The sequence below is a fragment of the Apostichopus japonicus genome, chromosome 17 (assembly GCF_037975245.1).
Source record: "Apostichopus japonicus isolate 1M-3 chromosome 17, ASM3797524v1, whole genome shotgun sequence".
NCBI lineage: Eukaryota > Metazoa > Echinodermata > Holothuroidea > Aspidochirotida > Stichopodidae > Apostichopus > Apostichopus japonicus.
In genome coordinates this window covers 34,111,154-34,137,693 of record NC_092577.1, presented here as the reverse complement: position 1 = coordinate 34,137,693, position 26,540 = coordinate 34,111,154, and the positions used below count along the sequence as shown (strand labels likewise).

The following is a 26,540-nucleotide window of genomic DNA, read 5'->3' as shown; positions in this document are numbered from 1 at the left end:
CAGAGGGAGGAGGGTCTGGGGTTGGACTGAGTCGCGTGGACGGAGAAATTGATAATTGAGAATGTATACATGGGAAAGTTATGGTGTCTATCATGTAATATATATATTTTAAATTGGTTTGCCAACCAGCAAAAGTCGATCAGGCTCCCCCACCCCAACCCCACACACCCCTTCTAATATATCATGCAACATATCGCGTGTATGTTATACGTTATACTTCGTACGAAACCATCTCAAATAAGACACTTTGCTCATACAAATGGTACTTAAAGATGAACATTAGTGGCCAAAAATGTTAGCATGCTATACGAATTGCTACAACTTTCCAAAATGAGATTTCTGGTTGCACTGCATATCCAAATTATATCCAGGCATTGAGGGACGTTCAAGTAAGCTATTAAATGTTTCAGTCAGGAAAAACGAGGAAAGAGAAGAAAGGGGAGGGGCCTGGGGGTGTACGGGTGAAAAAAAAAGATTCGAAACTATATAGCAAGTCATTCTCAAATATTATATGTATATTGTATTTATGATGTAATGAATTTCGAAGTAGTCACTGTTAAAATATGGCTTTCATTCACTATTTATATTTTCTCAATATATTTTACACACACACATATATATATTTATATAAAGACATATATTTATATATATATATATATATATATACATTTATATACATATATATATATATATATATATTTATATATATATATATATATATATATATATATATATACATATTTATATATGTATGTTATTTGCCATTATTCCTGTTTGAGTTTAATAATAATTTATTAACATGGCTACGAGAATTTTCTTTAGACTTCACTTCTTAAAAAGAACAACATCATCCTAAAGAAATACAAAACCCTGATATACCGAAAGAAAAGGGAAATTCAATGATACATATGGACACACACACAGACACACATACTTATACACACATGAATATACACGAAAGGGTTTCTAAGCTCTCGACAGGACATCTAAGTGAGTAATTGGTCTGTACGCCATTTCTTAATTTTTCCCTTCAGATTATTAAAGTATGTAAAAAATATCTCATTTGAAATAAATTCCTCACTAGTTATAATGTATACCTTTTGTTCAGATTGTATGTACAATATTTGAAATATGAACCCAAGTATTAATTTTAATATTTTTTTTCTTTATTCAATCCACATATTTTCCTTAAAAACGACGTCTTATTTTAATACCACTATTTTACCTCATATCATATAACTTGACTTTCATCAAATTAAAGTTTGTTCTTGTTTCGAATTTTAAGCAAAATCGAGGATACATGTTATAAAATTCCGTTCTAAGTGATGCCATTTTAGCAATGTGTGACGTCATAGTTACACAATAGGACATGAGGACATTTTCCGTCCCTTTTCTGTTCTTTTATATTTCATATATTTTTTAGTTTTTTTGTCATGATGGAAGTACAAAATAACATTCTTCGCCTGAAACATGTCTTGTATACATGTTAGGAAGATGTTAGGAGGGTCAATATTTTATTACAACATTTGCTATATAGACGCAAATCTCTAAGAAAAATCAAAGGGGGGTCTATAAAAACAAGCAAAAACCTCCAAACAACATAGAAAGAGACAATCGGGGAAACTATTAGCTTGCTAAAAATGCTCCAAATTTTGAAAAGTTCAAACTTGAGTTATACAAATGATTCCGTTACATTTATAGGACGGGTTACATTATGAGGTAAGTTTACATGTCTCACTTAAATAAAATGATTTATATATCACTAGCATGATGTCACATCAAATGACTTATACTTAACATTGCACCATACATACTTGGGTGTCATAAGTGTGCTAATTAAGTGCCCTTTTAATGCCCGTTAAATTCTACCACATTATTCCTTTTACATTAAGGACTCACTGTTACATTAGACACATTGAAAGTCCGCATATTTAAGCGAGATAATTAGCATCATATATCATAAAAATTTACTTGCATATTTCACATTATAGTATATCTGGGATGTGGTACTTCATGGTCTTCAAATTTCCCGTCAGCGATTTTCTCTAATTCCGTTGTATCGGTTCCTTTGTCGGCCATGGCAGGAACGTGTATAGAGTTCTGGTCAGTGATTGTCTTTAATGCAGGCGTGTACAAGAAGTACGCGGCAAGATAGAAAGCTAAAGCAATAGCCCGGCAAGAAAACACTATGATGAACATGTACATCGCAAACTGACCATTTTCGTATAACCAACATTTGCGGAGTCCTTCGCATTCTTCTTCCCATATCATGCATGATCTATCGATCAGCAAACCAAAGACGATTGGTCCAGGGACAGTACCTGAGGAGAAAAATAAATAAGTGCGAACGTTACGGTATATGACCGATGAAAGAATTGATACCAATAACAGAAATAAAAGACATAAAGGATAAACAAAATGATGTGAAATTCTGACAAAATGTCTTCTCGTATCTTAGTTCTAAACGAAATTAACTACTTTATAAGGAAAGTCACCCAGAAAAAGAACCTGGTCGACAAAAAACCAACAAGAACTGAATGACTGATCCGCTCTCAAGCCCAGTCCCCTTGCATCGAGACTGTGACTGTGTGATCATCGTCGGGTGTGTATCACGATTCCCCTCGAAATAGAACAGATACTACGAAAATCAATATTCTAATTCGGCAATCAGCCATGCCTCCTAAAAGATACAGTACAAGATTAATAATATTGTCAAGTTGTTTGTCAAGTTTTTACCGAGACATCTGTAAAAGACGGATTGTAATCCAAGAGCAGTTGTCCTTTGGTTGATATCAACGACTCTGGAACGGAAAAAAGTAGAAGGAAAACTGATATTTAGCACCAAAAATATTTACTGGTTTGATAATATATGAACGCGCGATAGCAGACTATAGATTAGAAAATCGAGCAAATTCGACAAGGGGTGGGGTTGGGGAAGGGGCATAATACTGAAACAATACCAAGTTTGGCAGGTTAGTTCTGAAAAGGAATGATCATGATATATGAGGAGACAGGTAAGCGAGGATGAAAGAAACTCTGCCTGTGTCTGTACGAGAAATGAAGATGACAGGTTGGACAGGTTTGAATGAGAAGGGCCGGACGGATGTGGGGAGGGAGTAGGAGGAGGGAGGGAGGGGAGAGGGGTTACACCATTATAATAACATTTCTTAACAGTGTTAGACTGTCTGTTAGTGTAAATACACACCTTGTCAGATTTGTAGCATTACATCAGTCATACCACAATAACTTATTAAGGCCTCTACTTGTTTTGCCCACCTTATATCGCAATATACTACTACTGCTAATGGTGTACAAGCTTATTTAGTACGGTAGCCCCTAACAGTCTATGCCATGTCATGTCTTACGTTTATCATGTTCCACAATGTACCGGAACGGTGAAGGCATACGTGAATAAGGAAAAGTCAGTCACAGTTTCATGGATGTAATTCGCGGCTCCCTACACACAGTACCGCATTAATTAGCACATTCCATTATCTAAAATCTGTGGATTCCCTAACCCACCTACTTCAGTGCGGCTTAGCGTATGTGTATATACATATGTTGATTTAGGGCCTAGGTCATCAATATTGGGGGATATGTGGTTATCTACGCGAAAACCGTTTTGGTATGAAAAAAAAACGATTTGTTTGAAATTGTTTATACCTGTACGAGCTAGATAAAAGCCTGTGAGTGTGATTGCTAACATTGTGAATACTGCGATCTCAAAAAAGGTCTTTCCATGTTTTTTTTTTTTAACACAGGAAACGGCATTTGTTGTGTAATCCAGGAACGGAACGAAGCGATGGCAACTATAATACTTACAGCGTATGACCGGTATTCTGAAATATTGACAGGGTTTGTTAATTTTTTTTTGCCCCGGGAGAGGAAAATGTTAGTTATTCGTATACTTACTCAAAAATGCCTGTTACACTAGGTACCACTACAGCAAAAGTGCAGAATAACATCACAAAAATCAGGACGGAGAACCAACGTAGGTTATTACAATCTTCATAGCACTTCCCTTGAGTTGCTTCACCCCCATAACCGCCATTACCATCAGGTATACATCCGCAGTCGAAATATTCCTGAAAATGTAAATCCATGTGTGATCAAGATTGTTACGTAGTAAGTTATACAAAAAAAAGATGAATAAACGCCTGCATAAAGATATAGTACATACAATTATATGTAATGTTATTGGAAAATGATCTATTTTAGACAAATTGAAGAGGGTGAAAAGTGCCCCTTTTATTGAAAAAAATAAAACAAAACCCCTCAAATACACTGGAATTTACGGATCGCACAGAGGATACCTTTTATTGAAAGGTTGTGAAATGACTTAAGTTTGTGTTCTGCCCCAATCAGATGACAGTCACATGATCCACTGCCCTTGGAAGCTTGTAAACCCCCACCCCCCACCCAAGTTTGAATCCTCTTCTGCTACCCCTGTCTCGCCGAGAGATGTAACCGCCATATATTGTCACCCAACTCAATGTCTGTAAACAATATGCGAGTCTGGACAAAACCTCCAGCAAAAACTAAAATCATAGGGTTTTTAACAGAACTCAAATTCTGATGGCGATTCTGATGACGTTTCAGTTAATAAGTAATAATTGTTAAAATTTAATGATTTAAAATTATGAAACCTTTTTATCATTGGTATCGTCCAGAACTTTACACCCTGCGTGACACGCGGAGTAGTACATGATGTTGGTACTCGGAGCGCAAACCGGGTCGTAGTCGTCAGTACACCCGCAGTTAAGATTACAGTAGCCAGTTATGTTAGAGTCACCAATATCCAATACTGACTCCGGACTAGTATGGAAGTCGAAAAAGGAAAGAATCAATCAATCAAATAATCGATCAAACATTCGATCAAATCCATCAATCAAATAATCATTCAGTAAGTAAGTAAGTAAGTCAGTCATTCAGTCAGGCAGTCAGTCAGTCAGTCAGGCAGTCAGTCAGTCAGTCATTCAGTCAGTCAGTCAGTCAGTCAGTCAGTCAGTCAGCCAGCCAGCCAGTCAGCCAGTCAGCCAGTCAGTCAGTCAGTCAGTCAGTCAGTCAGCCAGCCAGCCAGCCAGCCAGCCAGCCAGCCAGCCAGCCAGCCAGCCAGCCAGCCAGCCAGCCAGCCAGCCAGCCAGCCAGCCAGCCAGCCAGCCAGCCAGCCAGCCAGCCAGCCAGCCAGCCAGCCAGCCAGCCAGCCAGCCAGCCAGCCAGCCAGCCAGCCAGCCATCCATCCATCCATCCAGCCAGCCAGCCAGCCAGCCAGCCAGCCAGTCAGTCAGCCAGTCGGTCGCTCAATCAATCAGTCAGTCGAGCACTGTGCTCTTCTAACTGAGCTTTCCAATTCTGAGTTGGTGGCGCACTGGCGCTTCCGATACAATTACGAAGTTTTGCTGGGGTCGACATACAGAAGCTGGAGTGTTTGCATGCTGTGTTACCAGTTATTACGCGAGTCCCAGTTTCATTCGAAATACCTCAGACTGCGGCATATAAGGGATATCAAGAGAAATTCTTTTTTTTCATATATAATTTCAATTTAATTATACAATTGGTTACGATCTGGAGATTCGACGACAACAAAACGGTCGATTTCTGAAGAAATGTTTTTCTATATTTGTGGTTGTTATTACGTACATTATTATTTCAAAAGAATTACTCACACAAAATAACGTATTTGGTATAATCGGTAAAATTAAATTGGAGCTTCTTGTATATTTGTTTTCTGAAGTATTAATATCATCTTAATATAAATAATTCTGAACAAAACAAAATGACACCGTCATTTATCTATAGAATAAACTCACTTTCCGTATTCAATGGTCACACCAGCAAAGTTTAGACCGGGGCACTGTACGAACACAGCGGGCATCACCAGCCAGGATATTGTTAAAGATGCGATGAGGAATCTCATCCGGCCTTTGTAACCCCATTTGAAGATTTTAATCAAAATCCCACCGAGTAAGCACCCAGCCAAAGCAGATGGAATCACAACTAAACCTAAATTTGAGAAACAGAGAATAATTAATCTATATATTTATATTTATATTTATTTATATATGTATAAACATATATATATATGTTTATATATATATATATATATATATATATATATATATATATATACATATATATGAGTCACAATTATAGGAGAAGAGTGAGCATTGTCACTAATGACGTAGGTCTTTCAGACTAACCACAGTTTGGGCAAACTTAGAGAATTTACCGAATTCACCGAATGTAAAATAAACTACTTTCTATATAAAACTGCGGTCCCCAGACGATGCCATTACTAAAATAAATAACATCTCACAAAATCAGTTGCCATACCTTGCCATGTTCAACCATTTAGTGCCATTCATATATCATGCAGTGACGTCATATATACAATCATGTAACATTTTGATATCCCGTCTTGCCACCGTGAACCGTTTTTAAAAACCAACCTATTGTAGCTAAATATCTGTAGGATGTATCTCTTACAAACAATGCAAAATCATTCCTCATAAAGTATGATAATTCTGGTCACTTTCAAAGAGTGAACTTTCACTCTGCAAGATTACAAGTGTTTCAACCACAACTAAAGTTATTTCTGTTCGGATTACTTTCCTTTAATGTTTAAAACAGAAATTAGCGTTTCAAGATCGATGATATTATTCTGTTCCATGTAGCTATGACAATATTAAAATATCTCACCAGCGAAAAATGCAGCTTGGCCAGAGGTCAATGTGAAAACAGATTCAACAAACTTTGGACCAAAGACAGCTACACAAGCTAGGATGAAGTTTTCGGCCGCTGTTGCTAAGGTGATACACATGTAGGGAGCGTTGGTAAATAAATTTTTCATAGCAGCGGGGAATTCTTTGACCCTTCCTGTCACGGTAGTACTAGTCGTTTTAAACTCAGAACCCTTTTGTGTACTTTTCTCTCTTTCCTTTTGAGCCTTTTTAACACCTGTAGATGATATTTAGAAAGAACAATAGAGCCTTTTTAAAACCTGTACATGATATTTAGAAAGAACAAGAGATATGATCGGAATGATAGTGAGGTGGGTGTTTCACGTACAATAGTGTTATAATATATTTCCGTTCCATATAAATGTCATATTGTCTGTTACCAAAATACACTTTGCAGTTGCGAAATGTAAGTGATATCATCTCTTCTTTATGCGAGAACCTTAAACTTATGCCACCCCAATGATCAAACGGGATCAAAGATACTCACACCCAACTTACCTGGTAAAGATTTCGGAAATGCCAAAAGTGGAATGGCGACTAAAATAGCGGCAGAACCAGTGCACATGAAGCCGAGCCACCAGGCACCCACCCAAAGGGGACTGGTTGGATCAATACTGAAAAATAAAATATAACCAGAAAAAAATGACATACTTCATTTAATTTCATTAACTTTAAATATGTGTTTTTCTTTCTTTAATAAAAGAAGACTATTGCAAAGGTACAATATAATGTGAAAGTAAAGTGTTATTTGTTGGGGTTCGTAGAACAATGGAAAAAATATGTGACCAATAAGAGAAAAAATATGGGTACCTACGTAAACATATTAAACATATATGACTCATAATGAAATTCGACTAAATATAATAACAAATTACAATATAACATTTATTACAACTGATCGTGTGTAATTACACCATCACATATTGAATTTTATGGCCAAGAAAGACATCGAAAGTTTCGACTATTTAGATTCAAATTACTACTTGTCTAAACTTTACAAATGTCAATGTTGACTTTTTGACGTAAACATAAAATCAGATATTAGACGAATTATGAGGTATATGAAACGAAAAATGTATCATTGCATTTCCTGGCACACTGTTTTCTAATGCAAAGAATCCAGCCGAAAACTTAAGCACTGCCTATAGTTCAAAACAAAAAGAGAGGGTTGAAGAAACATACTGCCCCCAAAATAGTGTCCTCACCCGCCCCCCTCCCCCTTCCTCCTGGTCCTTCGCCCATATTGACTATATATCCATGAGTAGTAAATAAACTATAAATCATTTTATCAATAAATGATTCCATCTGCTAAAACTACAACAGTGTTCGAATGTGTTCGTTTACTTTTGTTGATCAGCAATCTTGATATCTGTGTAAATACTCAAAAACAGCCCGCCTCCTATATAGCCAATCGCTGGGGCAAACATGGAGCTCGCTTGGAATATTCCTGTAGGAGAAAAAGTATTTTCTTTCAATTAGTTGTGCAAGTAAAAGTTAGTTTAGGTTATCTTATAACATGTTGATAAGTACTTCATAAAAGGTTCCGACAAGGAAATACACACTAATTTAAAATATGATATATGCAATACCCTATTTGGAAAACCAAACTTGAGAAGTCACATGATACAACTTACCAATGAAAAGCGCCCCTGTTGTTGGTTTTGAGTTACTGTAGAGGAATGCCTGGCCCAGGGTGTAGAGAGGGGAAGCTCCGATTCCGTGGAGGACCTGTGCTACCACAAAGAACCAGTAATACCGGCTGAGGTTCTCTTGATCGTCTATTAAGCACGAGTCGGTCAAGTTACGATCTGCAGAGCAGGTTTCCTCTCCGGGAACCTGATGAAATATGTGAAGATTTGATTGGTTGAAAGTGTCAGTAATCTGTCATTTTGAGTGTCATAGCACAATCTTATACCAACTTTTATACTTTCACACTGTCCTGTCTTGTGCTGACTTCCATGGCCTCATGTTTGCATTGCTTTACAAACTGAAGGAGTCTGGCTAGACAGATCGTTTCAAAAATCGTTCATGCCAAGCATTTGAAGGACATATCAGGCAGAGGATCAGTCGTCACACCGGGAAGTTGTTAGCTCCGAATACCCCCTGATCACACTAACAAGCAGTCTGCGTATTTCAGTTGGAAAAAAATAAGGTTATATATGGTTACAAGATTCACTTGCAATAAAGGTGGCCAATAAAACTGCTGACAACATTTCGTTACAACCGTGCTGCTGTGAGTTGGTTATTTTTCTGTGAATCCCCTACCCATTTGAGCCGTTATCGATATTGAGGTCGCTGGAGCTACTGAGTGGTACACTTTCTATGCATGTTTGTTTGCGACCGGGAAGGGGAAGAGGGGGTAGGGGTCGGCAGTGCACTTACCCCACCATATGTGTACTCATCCGTCAGGAAGTGAGGTAGGGTGAATAGGAAGCTTCCCATGCCGAAGATGATTGCACCAGATCCTATCCAAAGAGGTTTGTGAGCCTTCTCTCCAAAGTAAGTCACAAAGACGACAACGATCATGACGCTAAAGTCGTAACAACTCGATATAGCGCCACTTCGGGCACTTGTTAGATTAAATCTACGTTCCAATGTGGTCACGATGACGTAGATCAGCCCATTCACTGTGGTACTTTGGGCGAGAGCAAAGATGCATAGAAAGAAGAGATAACCTCCTGGTCGATTGCAACACTGTGAAGAAAAAGGAAAGGAGAAGACAAAGGATGAAACTAAATCAGCGAATTATTAATAATAAAAGGTTCTTTCATTTACAGCAATACTGAATTATGACATCATTATTGACGCACTTTGTATTCAAATGAGGGCGCCGAAGCCTTCTACGCTTTGTTCCATTTTTCCCCTACTTGACACGAATCCTTCCCAGAGTTTCACTTCTCCATTCCAAATAACCTATACCCAAATATATTTGTCTGTTACCCTACACCTCTCTTCACCGCTACCACTACTCCTCCACTTCTTCCGTCACAATTACCTGAATACATCTCGAACGAAATATTCACCGGGTGGATTCTTGTTTGCCTTCTATCTTTCACCCATCACCCTCTTCCCATCTAGTCCTTATACCCTTACACCCTCTACCCCCCCCCCCCCCCCGGCAACGATTACTCCCTCCGCTTATTCACTCCCATAACCTGAATGAATCTTGGATGGAAGACGAACCATCCGAATGGTTGATTATTTGCTACAATCCCTCCACCCTCTTTCCCTTTTAGCCATCTACACCTTCCACCAATCTATCCCTCCTCCCTTCTCCACCTCCACCGCTGCATCCGTTTCCCCCTCCATCCTATCTCCACTGCCAATTACCTGAATATATCTCGAACGGAAGACGAACAATCCGCATGGTTTATTGTTTGCTTCATTCCCTCCACCCTCCTTCCCTTCTAGACCCTACACCTTCCATACATCTAGCCGTGTGCATTTTCACTCATTCATTCCCAATTACCCGAATACATCTCGGACGGCAGAAGAACCAGCCGCATGGTTGGTTGTTGCTTTCTTCCCACCGCCCCTCTACTCTCATGCATACATTCTAGCTCTCTGCACCCTCCATCCCTCAAGTTCTAGCCCTCTACACCCTATATCAATCTGCCCCTCTATATACTCATTCATTCCCAATTACCTGAATACATCTCGGACGGCAGAAGAACCAGCCGCATGGTTGGTTGTCGTCATCATCTAGCATCTCCTGTTGCGCTTCCAATTCTTTATCGATAGCTTGGACCTCGACAACTCTTTCCTGTTGTTTGATCTCTTGCCCATTTTCAATCGGAATTTCTTTGAAATCAATCACCTCGTATCCATCATTGTCTTCCCCTGAATCGACTGTCATTGTTGCCACTCGGAACCAAGAAAATGTTATCTGTTTCAAAGTTAAATAGAAAGGACCAAGTAAATAAGAAGTACAAAAATAAAATAAAAAATACTAAAAAGAAGTGCTATATTTTGTGTATGGAGGACTAAAAGGAGCAAATTGGAATAAAAAACTAATCAATGTCTAAAGATTCATCAAAAATTGGAATACTTTTACTCCATATCGAGGGGATAAAAAGAGAAAGAAAATTAAATGATATTTATGAAAAAAGGAAAATATCACAGTCTTTGTCAAGTCGTTATCAGATGCAACCAAATGACCAAATAGGAAAACATCTGACATTTAAGCTCAATCATAAAATGGTTACAAGATATTACACATTTGTCAACGACAAAAAGTGGTGAATGTCATCCAGCAGTGCTTTGTTCTTAATGTGAAGTAAAGAAGGGACCATGTTTTGGTTGAATTAATCGACTTGATAAAACAGTGGACCAATATTAATATTTATGCGTGCACTGAGGAACTGACGTCATCATCAATTTAACCTCAATGTGAGCATTCCAGAGATTTGACATAAAGCTGAATATCTCGATCTTTTGGACGATGACAAAGAAAGAACAAAGTCCTGCTTAAAGTCATCCTCTAAGGCGTCTGACATCTCTACTGATCGTGACAGTGGTGACTCGAAAATAGATAACTGTGTTTACATAACAATTTATCTGCAACTCTGTACCTATGCTAGTGCTCCACAATCTAAAGCTGTAGCAAAACTGTTTGCAGACTTTTGGAGAGTTCTCCTTCATTTTCCCTTCTTTCAATCAATGCAGGGATATCAATAAGAAAAACAGTTACTGTTTTAGCAGTGTCATAAACATATGACGTCACGCACGGTTGTTCGTGTTCAACAAAATAACAACAAAACCATCATTTTCTTTTCCAGGCTCACGAATTGAGTAGAATAAATGACAACATAGAGCGGCAGTCTGGTCAACGGCTTACTTAAATATCTAATATCCTGCAACATCACCGTATTTTCAAAAACTGCTTTGTACATTACGTCTTTACCTGGATATATAACATTAACAATAATAACAACAACATAGATAGATAGATAGATAGACGAGTGTATGTTACACGCAACTGGCGTGCGCCAGGGAGGAGGGGGGCGGGTTCCTTCCAGATATGGTCCAGAAGGGGCATGTTTACAATCAGCCGGGGAAGAAAGAGACCACTGCTACGGGTGTACAACATCTTTTCAACCTCACCATAAAATCAAAAAGTATATGTTAGCTTCACCTTCGTTTAGTGTTAATTGATTAATTTACAGGCTAAATATGCCTCCTAATGCACCATTTGACATTTAAAGGTTCAACTCCTATCTAATTCAGTGGAGAAAATTTGGAAACCCCTCCCCCCGCCCAGCCCCGCCCCACCTCACCCACCTTGGAAAACCTGTACGTCAACTGATCCACATGTGTAATCGGACATGGTCGAATGATACGTTACCACAACTACCGGAGTTCTGTGCAGCTGGACAAGTCGAAAGCTTGTGATTCAGAGATAAACGTCACGTTAAAAGAGAAAATGAATTCCACTGTATAGTTCCTTCGGGTATCTAAAACATGTATATATATACGCCTATAGTACTATATTTAGTATACAGCGAATCCACTCTTTTTACTGCTTAACGGGCCTACATAGCCGTTACTTCAATCTATATATAATCCAATCCATCGTTACTATTCATGGTTATTATTGTCTGAATAAATCGATAGGCCTATATACATATATCTGTGTAATGGCTAGATTAATGATAATGTTATCTTCATGATGACTTTACATCGAGAGTTTAATGTCATTGATTTTATTGATTTGACCAATCCGACGAACATGATTGTAATCACAGCCTCGGTGCATCATCTGTGCTCTTTAAAACCGTTTATTGATTTCCCGTCAAGGAAGAGAACAATACATTCTCAGTATCATGTAAAGCTGGTCTACTCATTAAGTTACCGTGATTGATATAGTATGCTAGTTGCATTAAAGTCACGTGACAGTGCGAGGGATGTATTCGACAAAGTTACCGCAAAAATACAAAAAACAACCCATCTCCATTATATTTTCTCCACGTTTTGACTAAAATTACTTATTTGAATATCTGTCATTTTCAATTCGTATACACAGTACACAATAGTCCGACTGGACTATCTGAATTATCTATTCCCTTTTGACTTGATTCATGATACTTCACATGCCGTAACGACGCCGTTACATCCTAGTGTTCAGCATCGATCAAGTTGTTTGCTATTTCGTGCCTATTGGATATTTCTTGGTTGAAAAACGTTGATTCAAATAGACAACCTTTGTGTCTTGACCCATCGAAATGAGGTCCGTACAAAGGATACATGCATTACCATGTTCATGGATTTATTGCTCGTCTAACTTCGTCAACGTTCTGGGTCCATTGTCCATCTCGACGGGTTGGAAAGGAGTGTGTGTGTGTGTTGGGGGTGGGGGGGTGGGGAGTATTATAAACATATCCAGCTCATTGAATATTTCTGTTGGTGCATGTTCTCCTTGCAAAATACTATTTAAATTGCTACTCATATTAAGTGAGTCATTTTTAGGTGGAGTAAATCAAGGTTTGGATTTTAACTTGTTGACAGTTTTTGGGGTTATGTAACTTCGATATCACTAGATATTTGCATTTCCCTTGAAGTAAACAAAACGAAACACACGATCTTAAAGGGCTCTTGTGATATGTAAACAGGCACTATGCTAATTAAGCATCGTTATCAAAAGTGCGATTTTATTCTTGTTTCGACAGCAGCTATAGCACTGAGATACGCATTCATTTGAGGTAGATAGCAAATATAGCAGTCTCATATAACGTACTTAAAGGGATATTCAGATGACTAGAGTTAATGGATAGGAAAATGTTGCTGAAGGTTTTTTTTTTCATCATTTTGTTTGAAGCACAACCACAGAGCATTTTCTTTTATGGTAAAAGATACATTTCTGTCGAATTTGTTGACATTTTGTGATTACAACTGGCAGCAGTATCATGATGGCAATTGAGTTTTAAAAAAGTTGTGTTTTGCTTTAAAATTTGCAAATCATCTACCCAAATAGGAAAATAATATTTTTACAAGAAAAATATGTTTGATGATATTTAAAATACATAGAATATTGTCAGCTAAAAGCAGTCATTGCAAATGTTACTCACATTTCAAGGAAAAACTCAACAACAAAATTAAAATGGGAAAATAAAGCTGTTGAAGATAATCTGACATCACGAAACACCTACTATTATATACGTTATGGACTATGGGAGGATTTAACCAGTCAAAATAGGTTGCATTAAATCAACCATATCTCGATTTTAAGGACAGCATGTTGAGATGAGATATACCACAAACAGAGCGGAATAGTTTTCTCAGATAATTATTACATCGTATCTATGCTTTCTGGTCACTTCGCCCAACAACCATTTCGCCCAACTGCCAGGCTGGTTGGTGAAATGGCAGTTGGGCGAAATGGTTGTTGGGCGAAGTGACCTGCTTCCGTATCTATATCGGTATCACCGCCATGGCTCGTTGGTTTCTGCTAGCGGAAGTTCACTACTGATTAAAGAAGGACTAGTTGACCCAAATAACGATGAAGAGAGAAACTCCACAGAGCGTATGTTTGAATTCCCACGAAATTAATTTATCGAGAGCCATTGATTTAATATTGCTAGAGATTAGATCACGTGATCGTATGATACTACTACTACTACTTCTACTACTGCTACTACTACTGCTACTACTACTACTACTACTACTACTACTATGTGCGAATCTTACTACTATGGCTTTTATTATATCGTAGGCCTATATAATATTTATTATATAGCTTATATTATATGCACAAATCAAACTTCAAGCAAGTTTATATGTAAAAATATGTATAAATAGATATATATTCTATATGCTATATATATATATATATATATATATATATATATACATATATATATAACCAGAAATATATATATATATATATATAATGTTATGCCTATTTGAATTACAATCAATACGTATTGGATAATTAGATAATTAACTCACTGTTAGGATCTCTTGCTGTCCTGTTCGTTGTAGTAGTATATACGATTTTGCCACGTCCAGTAGATACCGTGTTTATGGCGTTATGTGGCTTCGTTCAGGGTCTGCCTTGTAGTAAAGACCAATATTGCTCATAGATAGATAAAGTCGTACGATAGATTAGAATAGGCACGAATGATCTTATCACATACAGTCGTTCAGTTGGAAATCAAGTCAATTGTTTGGTTTAGAAGTTGTACTTTGGAGTTAAAGTGATAAAAATCAATTAAACTGAACTCTTTGTAGTTTAGTATGACAATTGACTAATTAATCACGTTTGTACGGTACGGTAGAAGAACGTATACCAGCTCATTATATTAAGTAAATTCTTATTGTTTAAAGTTAAGTACAAAGGTAAAGGTCCTTCTGAACCCTTCCAAAAATATGGTTGTCGTTAAATATAATAATAGTAATAATAACATTATTCTCTTGAGTACAGCTATATTAAGTGTAAATGTTTGTGTATAGTCTACAGTTGCTATCATGCAGTTTACTTATTTTGGAACCATTGTATTGATTGGTGGCGTACCGTGTATTAAACCCGCAACATATATTCGGGGAGTTAGCAGGTATAGGACCGTATACATCCAACCCAAACATATCATAAATGTCTGAGAAAGCATTTTTAGATTATTTTGTTTGCTATGACGACGACATCTTTTACTCCACTGTTGCCAGCTTCAATCACAAAATAACAGCCCCCCCCCCAAAAAAAAAGAGGATAAACACTGATTTTATAATATATGTTTATTGTATGTTTAAATTGTATATACCGTGTAACCAATCAACACCAGCAACAACTTTAAAGAATAGTCATTCTTGAATTTTGTACCGAGGGAAAGAACACGACTCGAATAGAGAAATAGATAGGGGGTGGGGTGGGGTAGGGGTAGGGGTCGGGCGGAGGGTTGGTGAACCATCAATAGACCTTGCGTCAAACTGATCTTTCCAGATATTAAAGCTTACCATTTGCAATGTTATTATTATGTTTGTTTTGCCTGTTTTCGTCAAAGAACTTCTCTCACATCTCTATTCTTTGTTTTAATTTCAAACTCCAACATCCCCAAAATATGGATATTTGACTGCTATGATATCACTACTCCGGAGGCCAAATAACGCATATAACATAGCTTTGTTTTTACATGACTTTTCACCTCTGACCCTATAACATCACCACTAACAGAGACTAACCAGCCTAGGTACGACCGTCAGTTTTGAAGTCCACCAGTCATAGGATTTAATAAGAAGTATCTGTTTAATTCTTCTGGTTAAAAAATACTCTTTTTGAGCAGGACATGTGTAAGGCATCCTGAAGTTGCCACAAATGAAGAACAGATCAGAAAGTATAATAACAGAAATGAACTCATTCAATTCGATGAAATATCGTGTTTCCATCTGCGGTATACAGTTCAAATATTATTCAAAAAGGACTGTACCGGTCGTGGCAAGACGCAAAAAGACGGATGGTTTCGAACAAGAAGTAAAAGTCACCGCAATTTATTGGCTCCGCACTCGTTTTATGACTATAACTCCCGTAAAACTATCGAAAATACAAAAATAGAAAACTTACAGTACTAAATACAACATTTTTATAATTTGTTTTTTGGCATAAATAAAACTACACAAACTTCACTATTGCACAAACATGAACCATCAAATACACATGAAGAAAGCATTTAACTTATAATATATAAACACCAAAATACCTCTTTAGCCCTTTAATGTCTAGAACTTCCAGCAACCACTATCACCAACTGCTTACGTGGCATTACTTTATTGGCTTCGCATGGATCTCAGATCTTAATATATATAAGTTATGTGTTCTGGCTAAACGCAACCAATGCCAGTGGTCCCTTTTCCGTGTGCGCCCAATATATATATCAAAGGACATTGAAAAGGACCTATTTACATAACATAAATCACGAGGGTTCAACAAGCCAATCACGCAAGGTTCTCGTTTAAACATGAGCAAATAATTATGCAGCTGAATCTTAACAATTTGAGGTATGGTCAAACAAAGTTACCAAATGTTATATAACACACAACAATACGAAAAACGAAAAAACGCAAAATACATTTCACTACATGGCCCCTCAAAATGAGAAATCATTTTATACGCCAAACACTTAACATGCTACACAGTACATAAATGCTTAGTATACAATCGTAGAATGGACTATGGCCCCTCATGACTACTCTCCTCTGAAGCCTTAACTAATACTATCAATTTATGAATTGGTCTATCAAGAACATTAACAGGACCTTGACGTTTACCCTTATTATCAATGTGAGAAGCTAACCTAAGTTTCACCTTACGAACATATTTGTCACTACCTTCAATTGTCTCTTGTACTCTAGCCATGGGCCACCTATTTCTTGGCTTGTCAATATCCTTAATTAAAACTATGTCCCCAACCTCTATGTTGACAGATGGCGAACACCACTTTTGCCTGACCTGAAGATTTTGAAGGTATTCCTTCCTCCATCTGGACCAAAATACATTTAATAAATATTGTACTCTACGCCATCGCTTTCTAGAATACATATCTGCAGAGTCGAACTGACCTGGAGGTGGAAGAAGTATCTTCGACTTCAAAGTAATTACATGATTAGGAGTTAACGGCTCTAATGACAATGGATCATACAGAGTTTCTGTAGTCAATGGACGGCTATTAATAATAGAAGTGGTTTCATACATAAATGTCCTAAGAGACTCATCATCAAGTTGAGTCCCTAACTTGTGTAGCATAGAATCCAAAATACAACGAACCGTTTTAATCTGTCGTTCCCAGACACCACCCATATGACTAGCTTGTGGAACATTAAACTTAAATTCAATATAATCACAACCCAGCTCGACCAAGCTTTTACTTACAACACCTTGGTTCATTTCCTTTAATGCAGCTAACAACTCGTTATTTGCCCCTACGAAATTAGTGCCCTGATCACAACGCAATTGTCTTACAGGGCCACGTATAGCTTGAAAGCGTCGTAATGCATTCAAAAAAGAGTCGGTGGTCAATGAATTAGCTACCTCTAGGTGTACCGCCCTTGAGGCCATACATGTAAATAACACGCCATACCTCTTCAACTCCTTACGACCTTCCTTTACAAGCCAGGGACCAAAACAATCTACACCGCAATATGTAAAGGGTGGACTAGACTCCACTCGATCAACTGGTAAGTCTGACATTGTATATCACTTTACCAATTAAAGAACTACCACCAATGATCCAATAACCATTTGCCCTAAGTTCGTTTGAAGTTAAAACTCTACCCTGGTGGGCAACTAACTCATGAAAATGTCTCACAAGAAGCTCTGCAACATGGCATAACTTAGGAATAATTACAGGATGCTTCACCTTAAACTCGAAGCTAGATTTAGATATACGACCACCAACACGAATAACACCATTTTCATCCAAAAATGGATCTAGAGCATAGAGTGGACTGCCTTTCTTCAAGCATTGTACTGGATCACTACTTAATGTACGAAGGATTTGAAGCTCTTCCTTAAATGCATAGGACTGAACTATTCGCAGTATTTCAATCTCGGCTTCAAACAAAGAATCTACATTAAGTTCCCTAACCGGAAGGAAGGTTTTACTAGCCTTAGCCTTAAGCATAGCCTTTAGCCAAAGGCATAATGCAATAGCTTTCCTTGCTTTAAACCAACTCGAAAAGGAGCTTAAACGATCTACTTCCAAATGATTAGAGCATTTGACACTGGAAAATGCTACCTGGCAACATTTAACCTCTGGGTCATGATCAAAGACCTCAAGGTTTGTAACGTGCTTATCCAGTGGGAGTTGACTTTGCCATAACATCTCTGGCCCTCTAAACCAGCTTGATGTCCTTAATTCATCAACTGTAAGTCCACGAGAGGCACAGTCACTGGGATTTTCAAACCCTTTAATAAAATGCCATTGGCTACTACTACTCATTTCATGAATCTGTTGCACCCTATTTGCCACAAACACATGAAATCTTTTGACATCATTATTGATATACCCAAGGACTACCTGACTATCAGACCAGAAATATTCATTGATAAAATTGTACTCCAACTCTTGTTTCAACAAGGCACTCATTTTTACCGACAATACAGCTGCAGTCAGCTCTAGGCGTGGTACTGTAACAGGCCTACGGGGAACAACCCTAGACTTTCCAAGAACGAAGCTACAATGAACTTTACCTTCACGATTAGTCATGCGCAGGTAAGAACAGTAACCATACCCAATGGTGCTAGCATCACAGAAATGATGCAGTTCTGTCTTTGTAACGGTGCCAAGTTCAACAGGCTTAAAACACCTATCAATTCTGATGGTTTCTAACTTAGATAAACCCATCCTCCACTTTTCCCACTTACTATGTAGCTCATCTGGCAAGGGACTATCCCAATCTAAATGATCATAACATAATTGCTGTAAGATTTGCTTTCCTGGAAGCACAACTGGAGCTATAAACCCAAACGGGTCATACACCGAAGCAATCGTAGAAAGGATACCACGCCGTGTCAAAGGGCTATCACTAAGTGTTATCTTAAATTGAAATTCATCTGATTCAATACACCATTGTACTCCAAGAACCCGATCCAAATGAGTTGCGTTTGAGGAGAGATCTAAATGCCCAGAAGCAACCGCAAGATCTTCCTCAGGAATTGATTGCAACACAGCCTTAGAATTACACTTAATTTTGGTGAAGTTAACGCCACCCTTATGTAGCATTTGTTTCGTTCGAGAAATAAGGTCTACAGCTCTATTAACTGTATCAACAGATTTAAGACCATCATCCACATAAAAGCTTCGATTCACAAAACCTGCTACATCCTCCCCGAATTTAGAACCATAGTCTAATGCAATTTGTTTTAGGCCAAAATTTGCACACCCTGGAGATGATCCTGCTCCAAACAAATGCACAGTCATACGATATTCCATAGGGTCACCGTTAAAATTACCCTCACTCCACCAAAGGAATCTTAGAAGATTACGCTGTTCAGGATTAACCTTAAACTGATAGAACATTGATTCTATATCTCCTGCAAATGCAATTCTTTCTTGACGAAAACGACAGAGAACACCAAGTAGATCGTTGGTCAAATTAGGACCAGTAAGTAATTGATCATTTAAGGAAATTCCTTTGAATTTTGCACTGCAATCAAATACTACACGTATCTTTCCTGGTTTCTTAGGGTGATATACTCCGTGATGAGGAATATAGTTTACCTGATCAGCATTTAGCTCAGAACTAGGAACTAATTCCGCATACCCCTTGTCAATAATGTCTTGCATAAAGGTAACATAATCCTTAGCATAAGTATTATTACGCTCCATTTTCTTTCTTAATTGATTCAAACGATAGAGAGCCATACATTTATTATTTGGAAAAACCTGAGACAATTTCATGGGTAATGGCAGTTGATAATGACCATCACTTAACTGGCATACTCCCTCCTTAAGGATGTTAAGAAATTTCTTATCTTCTCTTGAATAAGCACTTTCAAAATTTCGTTCATTAAATTCCAATTCCATTAACCCTGCCACCTGAGTTGGTTCAACCTCCCTAACATTACATTTGAAACAAATCTTAGCCCCATCACGTGGTAGAATACTGTCAAATTCAGAAGTGGGGCGAGGAGTCACAATAAAGTGGCTAACTCCAACAGGATCGCACTTATCCACAGACAATTCTCGAGGGTTAATTATGCCAACAATACCCCAACCCAAGTTGGTTCTTTCAGCATACGGACCATTATCAGGAGGAGAGATAACCTCAATAGGCATTAATGCTTTAGGGCAATTATAGCCTATCAACAATCCTATCTCACACTGTTCTAACGGCATAAGATGATTGGCTATTCGCTTCAAATGTGGCCACTGCCTGGCAGTTCCCGGAGTGGGAATATGAGATCTATTGGCTGGTATAGAACAACGTGTATACGAAACAGGCAAGGGAACTTTGGTACCTTCCCTATGCCCTCTAACAGACAAGCCACCAATCCTACTACTGTCTACCAATTGATTCTTAGATGACAAAGTGGACAGACTCAACAACGTCTTTGAACCTTCCACGTTCAGCAGCTCACAGGTCTTATCAGTAATAAATGTACTATCTGACTGAGTGTCTAAAAGGGCATACACAAGGACTTCTCTTTGCGGAGCATCCACATGAGAAACATATACAGGAAGGATGAGAGAATTCATTGTTATGTCCCTTAACCCACTTACATGACTCAATCCTGTGTTAATTGCTTCTGTTTGAATTCCAATTGACTTACTGGAACTACAAACAGTTTTACCTATGTGAGAAACAATGTCACCATGAAGTGCTGTAGGATGAGACCTCGAACAAATATTACATACGAGACGATTGCGACAGAATTTTGATATATGGCCTTGACGTAGGCATCCATAGCACAAGTTTTTGGTTTTTACAAATATCTTACGATCTTCGACCGTTTTAGCAAGAAACTTATAACAACAGTCAAGTCGGTGATCACCTTCACAAATTAGGCATTTATACCTATGGGCATTGAGTTTTGTACTTGAATTGTCAAACCCTGTTTCGACTACAAAGTTACTAGCACCCCTTGTGCCTCTTGACCCCTTGCCCTTCTGGCTAGAAACTATTAAAGGATTACATGCAATATCAGCTTCCTTGGCGATAAACTGTCTAAACTTACCAAATGGCGGAAAATCATCCCATTCTGACAGTACTCGTCCCCACCTTTTAACCAACCAATCAGGCAATTTATCAAGCAATTTGCGATTTTCCCAACTATCATTTAGGAAGCTAAGCCTACCCTTGACCAATTTCATAGCAAACTCGCACTGGCCTAGGAAGTCTGCAAACTTGCGAAGTGCAAGTCCGTCATTAGGTTGGATGTTAGGCCACCCTTCAAGTTTAGATCTAAATGCATCGGCGATTGCTAAATTATTACCATATCTATCGTCAAGAAGTTTTCGTACCTCTATATAGGTGGAATCAGAAGGATACAAGAAATAGCCCTCCAAAGCATCCTTAGGTGGACCACTAAGGTACCGTTTAAGATAGTATATTTTCTCAGAGGGGGGTATGCCCTTATTCTCTAACAATAAATCAATAGCACACTTCCAGCCAGGATACTGTAACGGGTCACCACTAAATATTTCAGGTTCTGGAACTGGAAGTCTATTTAGAGATACTTGATACAAAAAATCATTGGTTAAATTACCTAGGTTGGCACGGGTTGCCGTAGGCTGATCATTGTTTCCACCTGTTAGGGGAACATTAGATTTAGTGACGCCTTGTCTTAGTACGGGTTGCTCTAAGTATGCCTCATATGTTAGGTGCTTCCTATCCTGTGGGTTATTAACATCACCCAGGGTTTCGACATAATTTTGAGTATATTTAAGACTATCGTCTGGGAAATCCATGTGCACTGAACCCTGTTCTCCAATTGCATCCAATTTTACCTTAGCTATGGCTAATTCTGACCTTTGCAATTCAGCTTCATGCTTTGCCCTTAACTCTAATTGCTGGACCTCAAATTTTGCCTTCATTTCTATTTGTTTTAGTTTGGCCTCATGGGCTGCAATCGTTGTTACAATTTCATCTTTCGTAGAAGAATGAGATTTTGCCGACACTGATGATTTTGAACATGAGCCTTGGCTAGTTACAGAATGGATATACTCAGAAACCCTCTTTATTAAATTACAGTGTTCTATTTCTATTGCCTCAAAAATTGAATATTTAGAACCCATTTGATCAACGGTCGAAAGCAAATTATCGACTTCGATGTACACATTAGACAAATCTGCCATAGTTTCTAACAGAACATCACGTTCGGCCTTAATATCTACTAAATTGCTCCTTTCAGAAAGTAGGCATTCTATCTTTAACACATGTTTACGCCACTTAGAGATTATGCCTCTAAATCTTTGCTCCTTTTGACCCAACTGATACTGAAAACCTTTCTCAGTCAAAATCCTTTGACGAGTGTTAAACCCAGACGTTTGGTCTTCAGAAACCGTGCCCTCATTATCAGCAGAGTCCATCATAATACTGAATTGTTAAAGGTTCAACTCAAAGTACCATATATAATGATGATAGGACCGAACACAGTCACTCCTAACACAGTTATAAAAACAAGGCTACCAAACCTAACACTATTTTACTACTATACAACAATATCAACATACAGTCCTACATAGACTAGACTGTCACGACACAAAATTAACGGTATGAAACAGATAGAAAGATATAAAACGGATATCAAAAATATATATATATATATATATCTGGCTAAGCCTTTACATTGCAACCATTATACCTTATAATTCTGAAAAGTTCAGAGAGTAACGACACCGGTCTTGCGGTAATAGTAACGAAGGGTTACATGGCTACAGGCCTGGAACCTCGCAGAACTGGATGCATATTGCTAGTCAATGGTCAACGATATGAAGATAGCAACCTACTTCAACAGTTCCGCAAAATAACAAAATACCTGTTTTATGGTATAGCCAGAACGTCGCTCAAACTGGTATATTAAATACTATATGATGAATGGATATGGAGGCCGTGACACGTCTGCCGTAGTTTTGGCTGCAAATAGTGTAGAGCTAGTCGAAGATGGTGGTATGGATGAAGTTCTCGGAGATTTCCACGCCGATATGTTATTGAAGAAAGACTCCCTGGAAGACGCACGGAAGTCCCATCCAAGAGTTTTACTGTACCGGTCGTGGCAAGACGCAAAAAGACGGATGGTTTCGAACAAGAAGTAAAAGTCACCGCAATTTATTGGCTCCGCACTCGTTTTATGACTATAACTCCCGTAAAACTATCGAAAATACAAAAATAGAAAACTTACAGTACTAAATACAACATTTTTATAATTTGTTTTTTGGCATAAATAAAACTACACAAACTTCACTATTGCACAAACATGAACCATCAAATACACATGAAGAAAGCATTTAACTTATAATATATAAACACCAAAATACCTCTTTAGCCCTTTAATGTCTAGAACTTCCAGCAACCACTATCACCAACTGCTTACGTGGCATTACTTTATTGGCTTCGCATGGATCTCAGATCTTAATATATATAAGTTATGTGTTCTGGCTAAACGCAACCAATGCCAGTGGTCCCTTTTCCGTGTGCGCCCAATATATATATCAAAGGACATTGAAAAGGACCTATTTACATAACATAAATCACGAGGGTTCAACAAGCCAATCACGCAAGGTTCTCGTTTAAACATGAGCAAATAATTATGCAGCTGAATCTTAACAATTTGAGGTATGGTCAAACAAAGTTACCAAATGTTATATAACACACAACAATACGAAAAACGAAAAAACGCAAAATACATTTCACTACAAGGACAAAATATGTCGCAAAACGATGATAATGATTATGATATATTGATAAAATACATTTGATACATCATATTTTTGTGTATGAATTCACGAATGCGTTCTATTGACCTCAAATGACCTTGAAAATGCCCGGGACACCTCATTTCAGAAATGCCCATATAAGTTGTATATACTTTCACCACTAAATGTTGCTTCCATAATGCTAAAGACAAACCGAATGAGTTTTTTTTTTAATTTAAGCTACTGAGGATACAAATCTTTGTCTCCTATTGATTTCAGTAAACCTTCAGTTCATTCTGGACTGCGGCAAGGTTAAAGAAATATGCATGGTTGTGATGCCGAGAATTAAAGGTGCCCAGCGTTTGCAGTTTATCGGATCAGGGGTAGCATTTACCCGATGAAAACTTCTACATGACAGATTTACGTTATAGTGTGTAAGTCAAATAGAGAAATTATGTGAAATATGTCACTTTTCTATAGAAGAGACATTGCGATGGCTTATATATTGCATAAATAGCAAACTTGTAAAGTGGAAACAAAGTGACGGCGCTATAACACTCCATATTCCAGAGCCGTAAATAGAGAGAGTTTGGCCAACCATGTAACCGATTTGGATTGGTCGAGAGGGAAAACGCCCACACAGGGTGGTAAAATAGGTCCACTTGAAAACTTTATAGCAGACGACACCCATACTCACAGTGTATAGACTATCGTTTGTGTACACGAAAAAAGTACGAAATTATGAAAGAAATGGTGCTGGGGATGCTGCAATCGGTCAGAACATGGATATTGTTGTTTGATTATCCGACTGACCATAAAAGAAGAGGAATTTTTTGGAAGTAGAAAGAACAAGATGGAGATCTAATGAAAAAAAGTCTGTGTAGCCTAGGCCCATACTAGCCATAGGCCCTAGTGTAATACGAGTAATGTACAAGAAATTCGAGAATTTTACGTTCAGACTGGTTTCTGTAATTACATGCATGGCTATTCTCTCTCGTTTTACGATCCACAAATTCGATTTCATTATGCCAGCTCTCCTAATCATAGGCATGGCAGTTTCAGTCGCACATATAGTTATCCTAATTCCTAGTTATTGTATGCCTAGCCTAAAAAAGTATCACTTTTAGTTTAATGTAAAAGGGTGAGCTAGCCTCTAGGCATCACGTAAAGCCCTAATCATTAGTTAAGCCCGAAGCATAAGTTAAGCCTGGGCTTAGTTAGACCTGGACCATTCTTGCTATTACTACAACTGTTATAGCACATTACATAATATGGCACAGTATAAGGCCCAATTAAACTAGGTCTAAGGAAAACAAAGTAGCCTAGGCCTAAACTAGTTAGGCTAGGTCTATACTCATTGGCAACTTGTGGGTTGTGTACACATACAGGCCTAATTATATAGACCCTTTTAGTATGCCATAAACAAGTGCCCAAATGGTTAAATGATCTTGGTTTGTGTTAATTGTCAGCATTGGCCTAAACCTTTTCAGGCTAAAATGAATTCAGCCTAATTTTCTTCTTCAAAAGTATAGCCTAGGCCTTGGTTTAATTTGGATGCAGTCAACTATCATTTATCAAAGTTGCATCAGTACCTCCTTATTCCCTTAATTGACACCCACATTGACGATTGAAGTTAAAAAAAATCTTTTTAAATTATCTTTAGACAGTAAATTTTAACTCCCTGAATTTCAAGACTTTTTTTACAAATCAAAGGTGACATGTGCTCTGAAGAAAAACTCCTAACATAAAAAGCCACAGTTAGCAGACTGTGATAATGACAAACCTGGTGAGTGACTACTAGACTGAAATCCAGTTCCTGCAACCACAGCAATAAAGTCTTTGTTTTAATCAATGCACTTGTGTGTTTGAAACTTTCAAATGGACACTCAATGGCAGTTGGTTAAGATATAAGGTTTTACCTTCATCATGGAGAGTTGAAGGGAATCTGCCTCATCATCTGAATAATGGACTCAAGGATAGCAACAAATCATGATTGGATAATGATTTTGAGCAAGTAAATATCTGGCAATTTGAAAGTTTGTATTATTTTTTTACATATTATTTAAGCTGTTTAGCTCACACACAAGCAAATGATCAAGTGACAACAACCGATGCAGTATATTTAAAGGTATTGAAGACTTGCCCTAAACCGCATGCCGCGCTCTGAAAAAGTTTACTTTCCGTTGCTTGCAAGTGAAGTTTTTTTTTGTGGCGCTACAAAATGCAGACAGTAATACATGTATGTATGTATGTATGTATGTATGTATATGTGATCTTCCCGCAAGCAGGAACTCGCGAAAGAAGCCATGGAGGCTTGTAGACTCGCAAGCTGACCGAAGCCAATCTCTCGGCACACATCCATTTAACGTCCATGTCAGGAAGTTGTTATTGAACAACACCCTTGCCAGACGACACACATTGCTGTCGGCGGGGAATCGAACCGGGGATCGCATGACTG

At 38.0% G+C, this 26,540-nt stretch overlaps 1 protein-coding gene across 1 annotated transcript; it reads right to left on the bottom strand.

Moving 5' to 3' along the window:
- Nucleotides 1-1,400: 1,400 nt before the first annotated feature.
- Nucleotides 1,401-14,838, bottom strand: LOC139985212 (solute carrier organic anion transporter family member 4A1-like). Its single transcript, XM_071999477.1, has 12 exons — nucleotides 14,685-14,838; nucleotides 10,387-10,626; nucleotides 9,123-9,434; nucleotides 8,375-8,576; nucleotides 8,085-8,187; nucleotides 7,239-7,354; nucleotides 6,700-6,957; nucleotides 5,811-6,003; nucleotides 4,647-4,815; nucleotides 3,913-4,085; nucleotides 2,737-2,801; nucleotides 1,401-2,321 (listed from the first exon to the last, which is right to left on the bottom strand). The coding sequence occupies exons 2-12, from the start codon at nucleotides 10,594-10,596 to the stop codon at nucleotides 1,981-1,983; spliced, it is 2,142 nt and encodes a 713-aa protein (XP_071855578.1). The 5' UTR covers nucleotides 10,597-10,626; nucleotides 14,685-14,838; the 3' UTR covers nucleotides 1,401-1,980.
- Nucleotides 14,839-26,540: the final 11,702 nt, after the last annotated feature.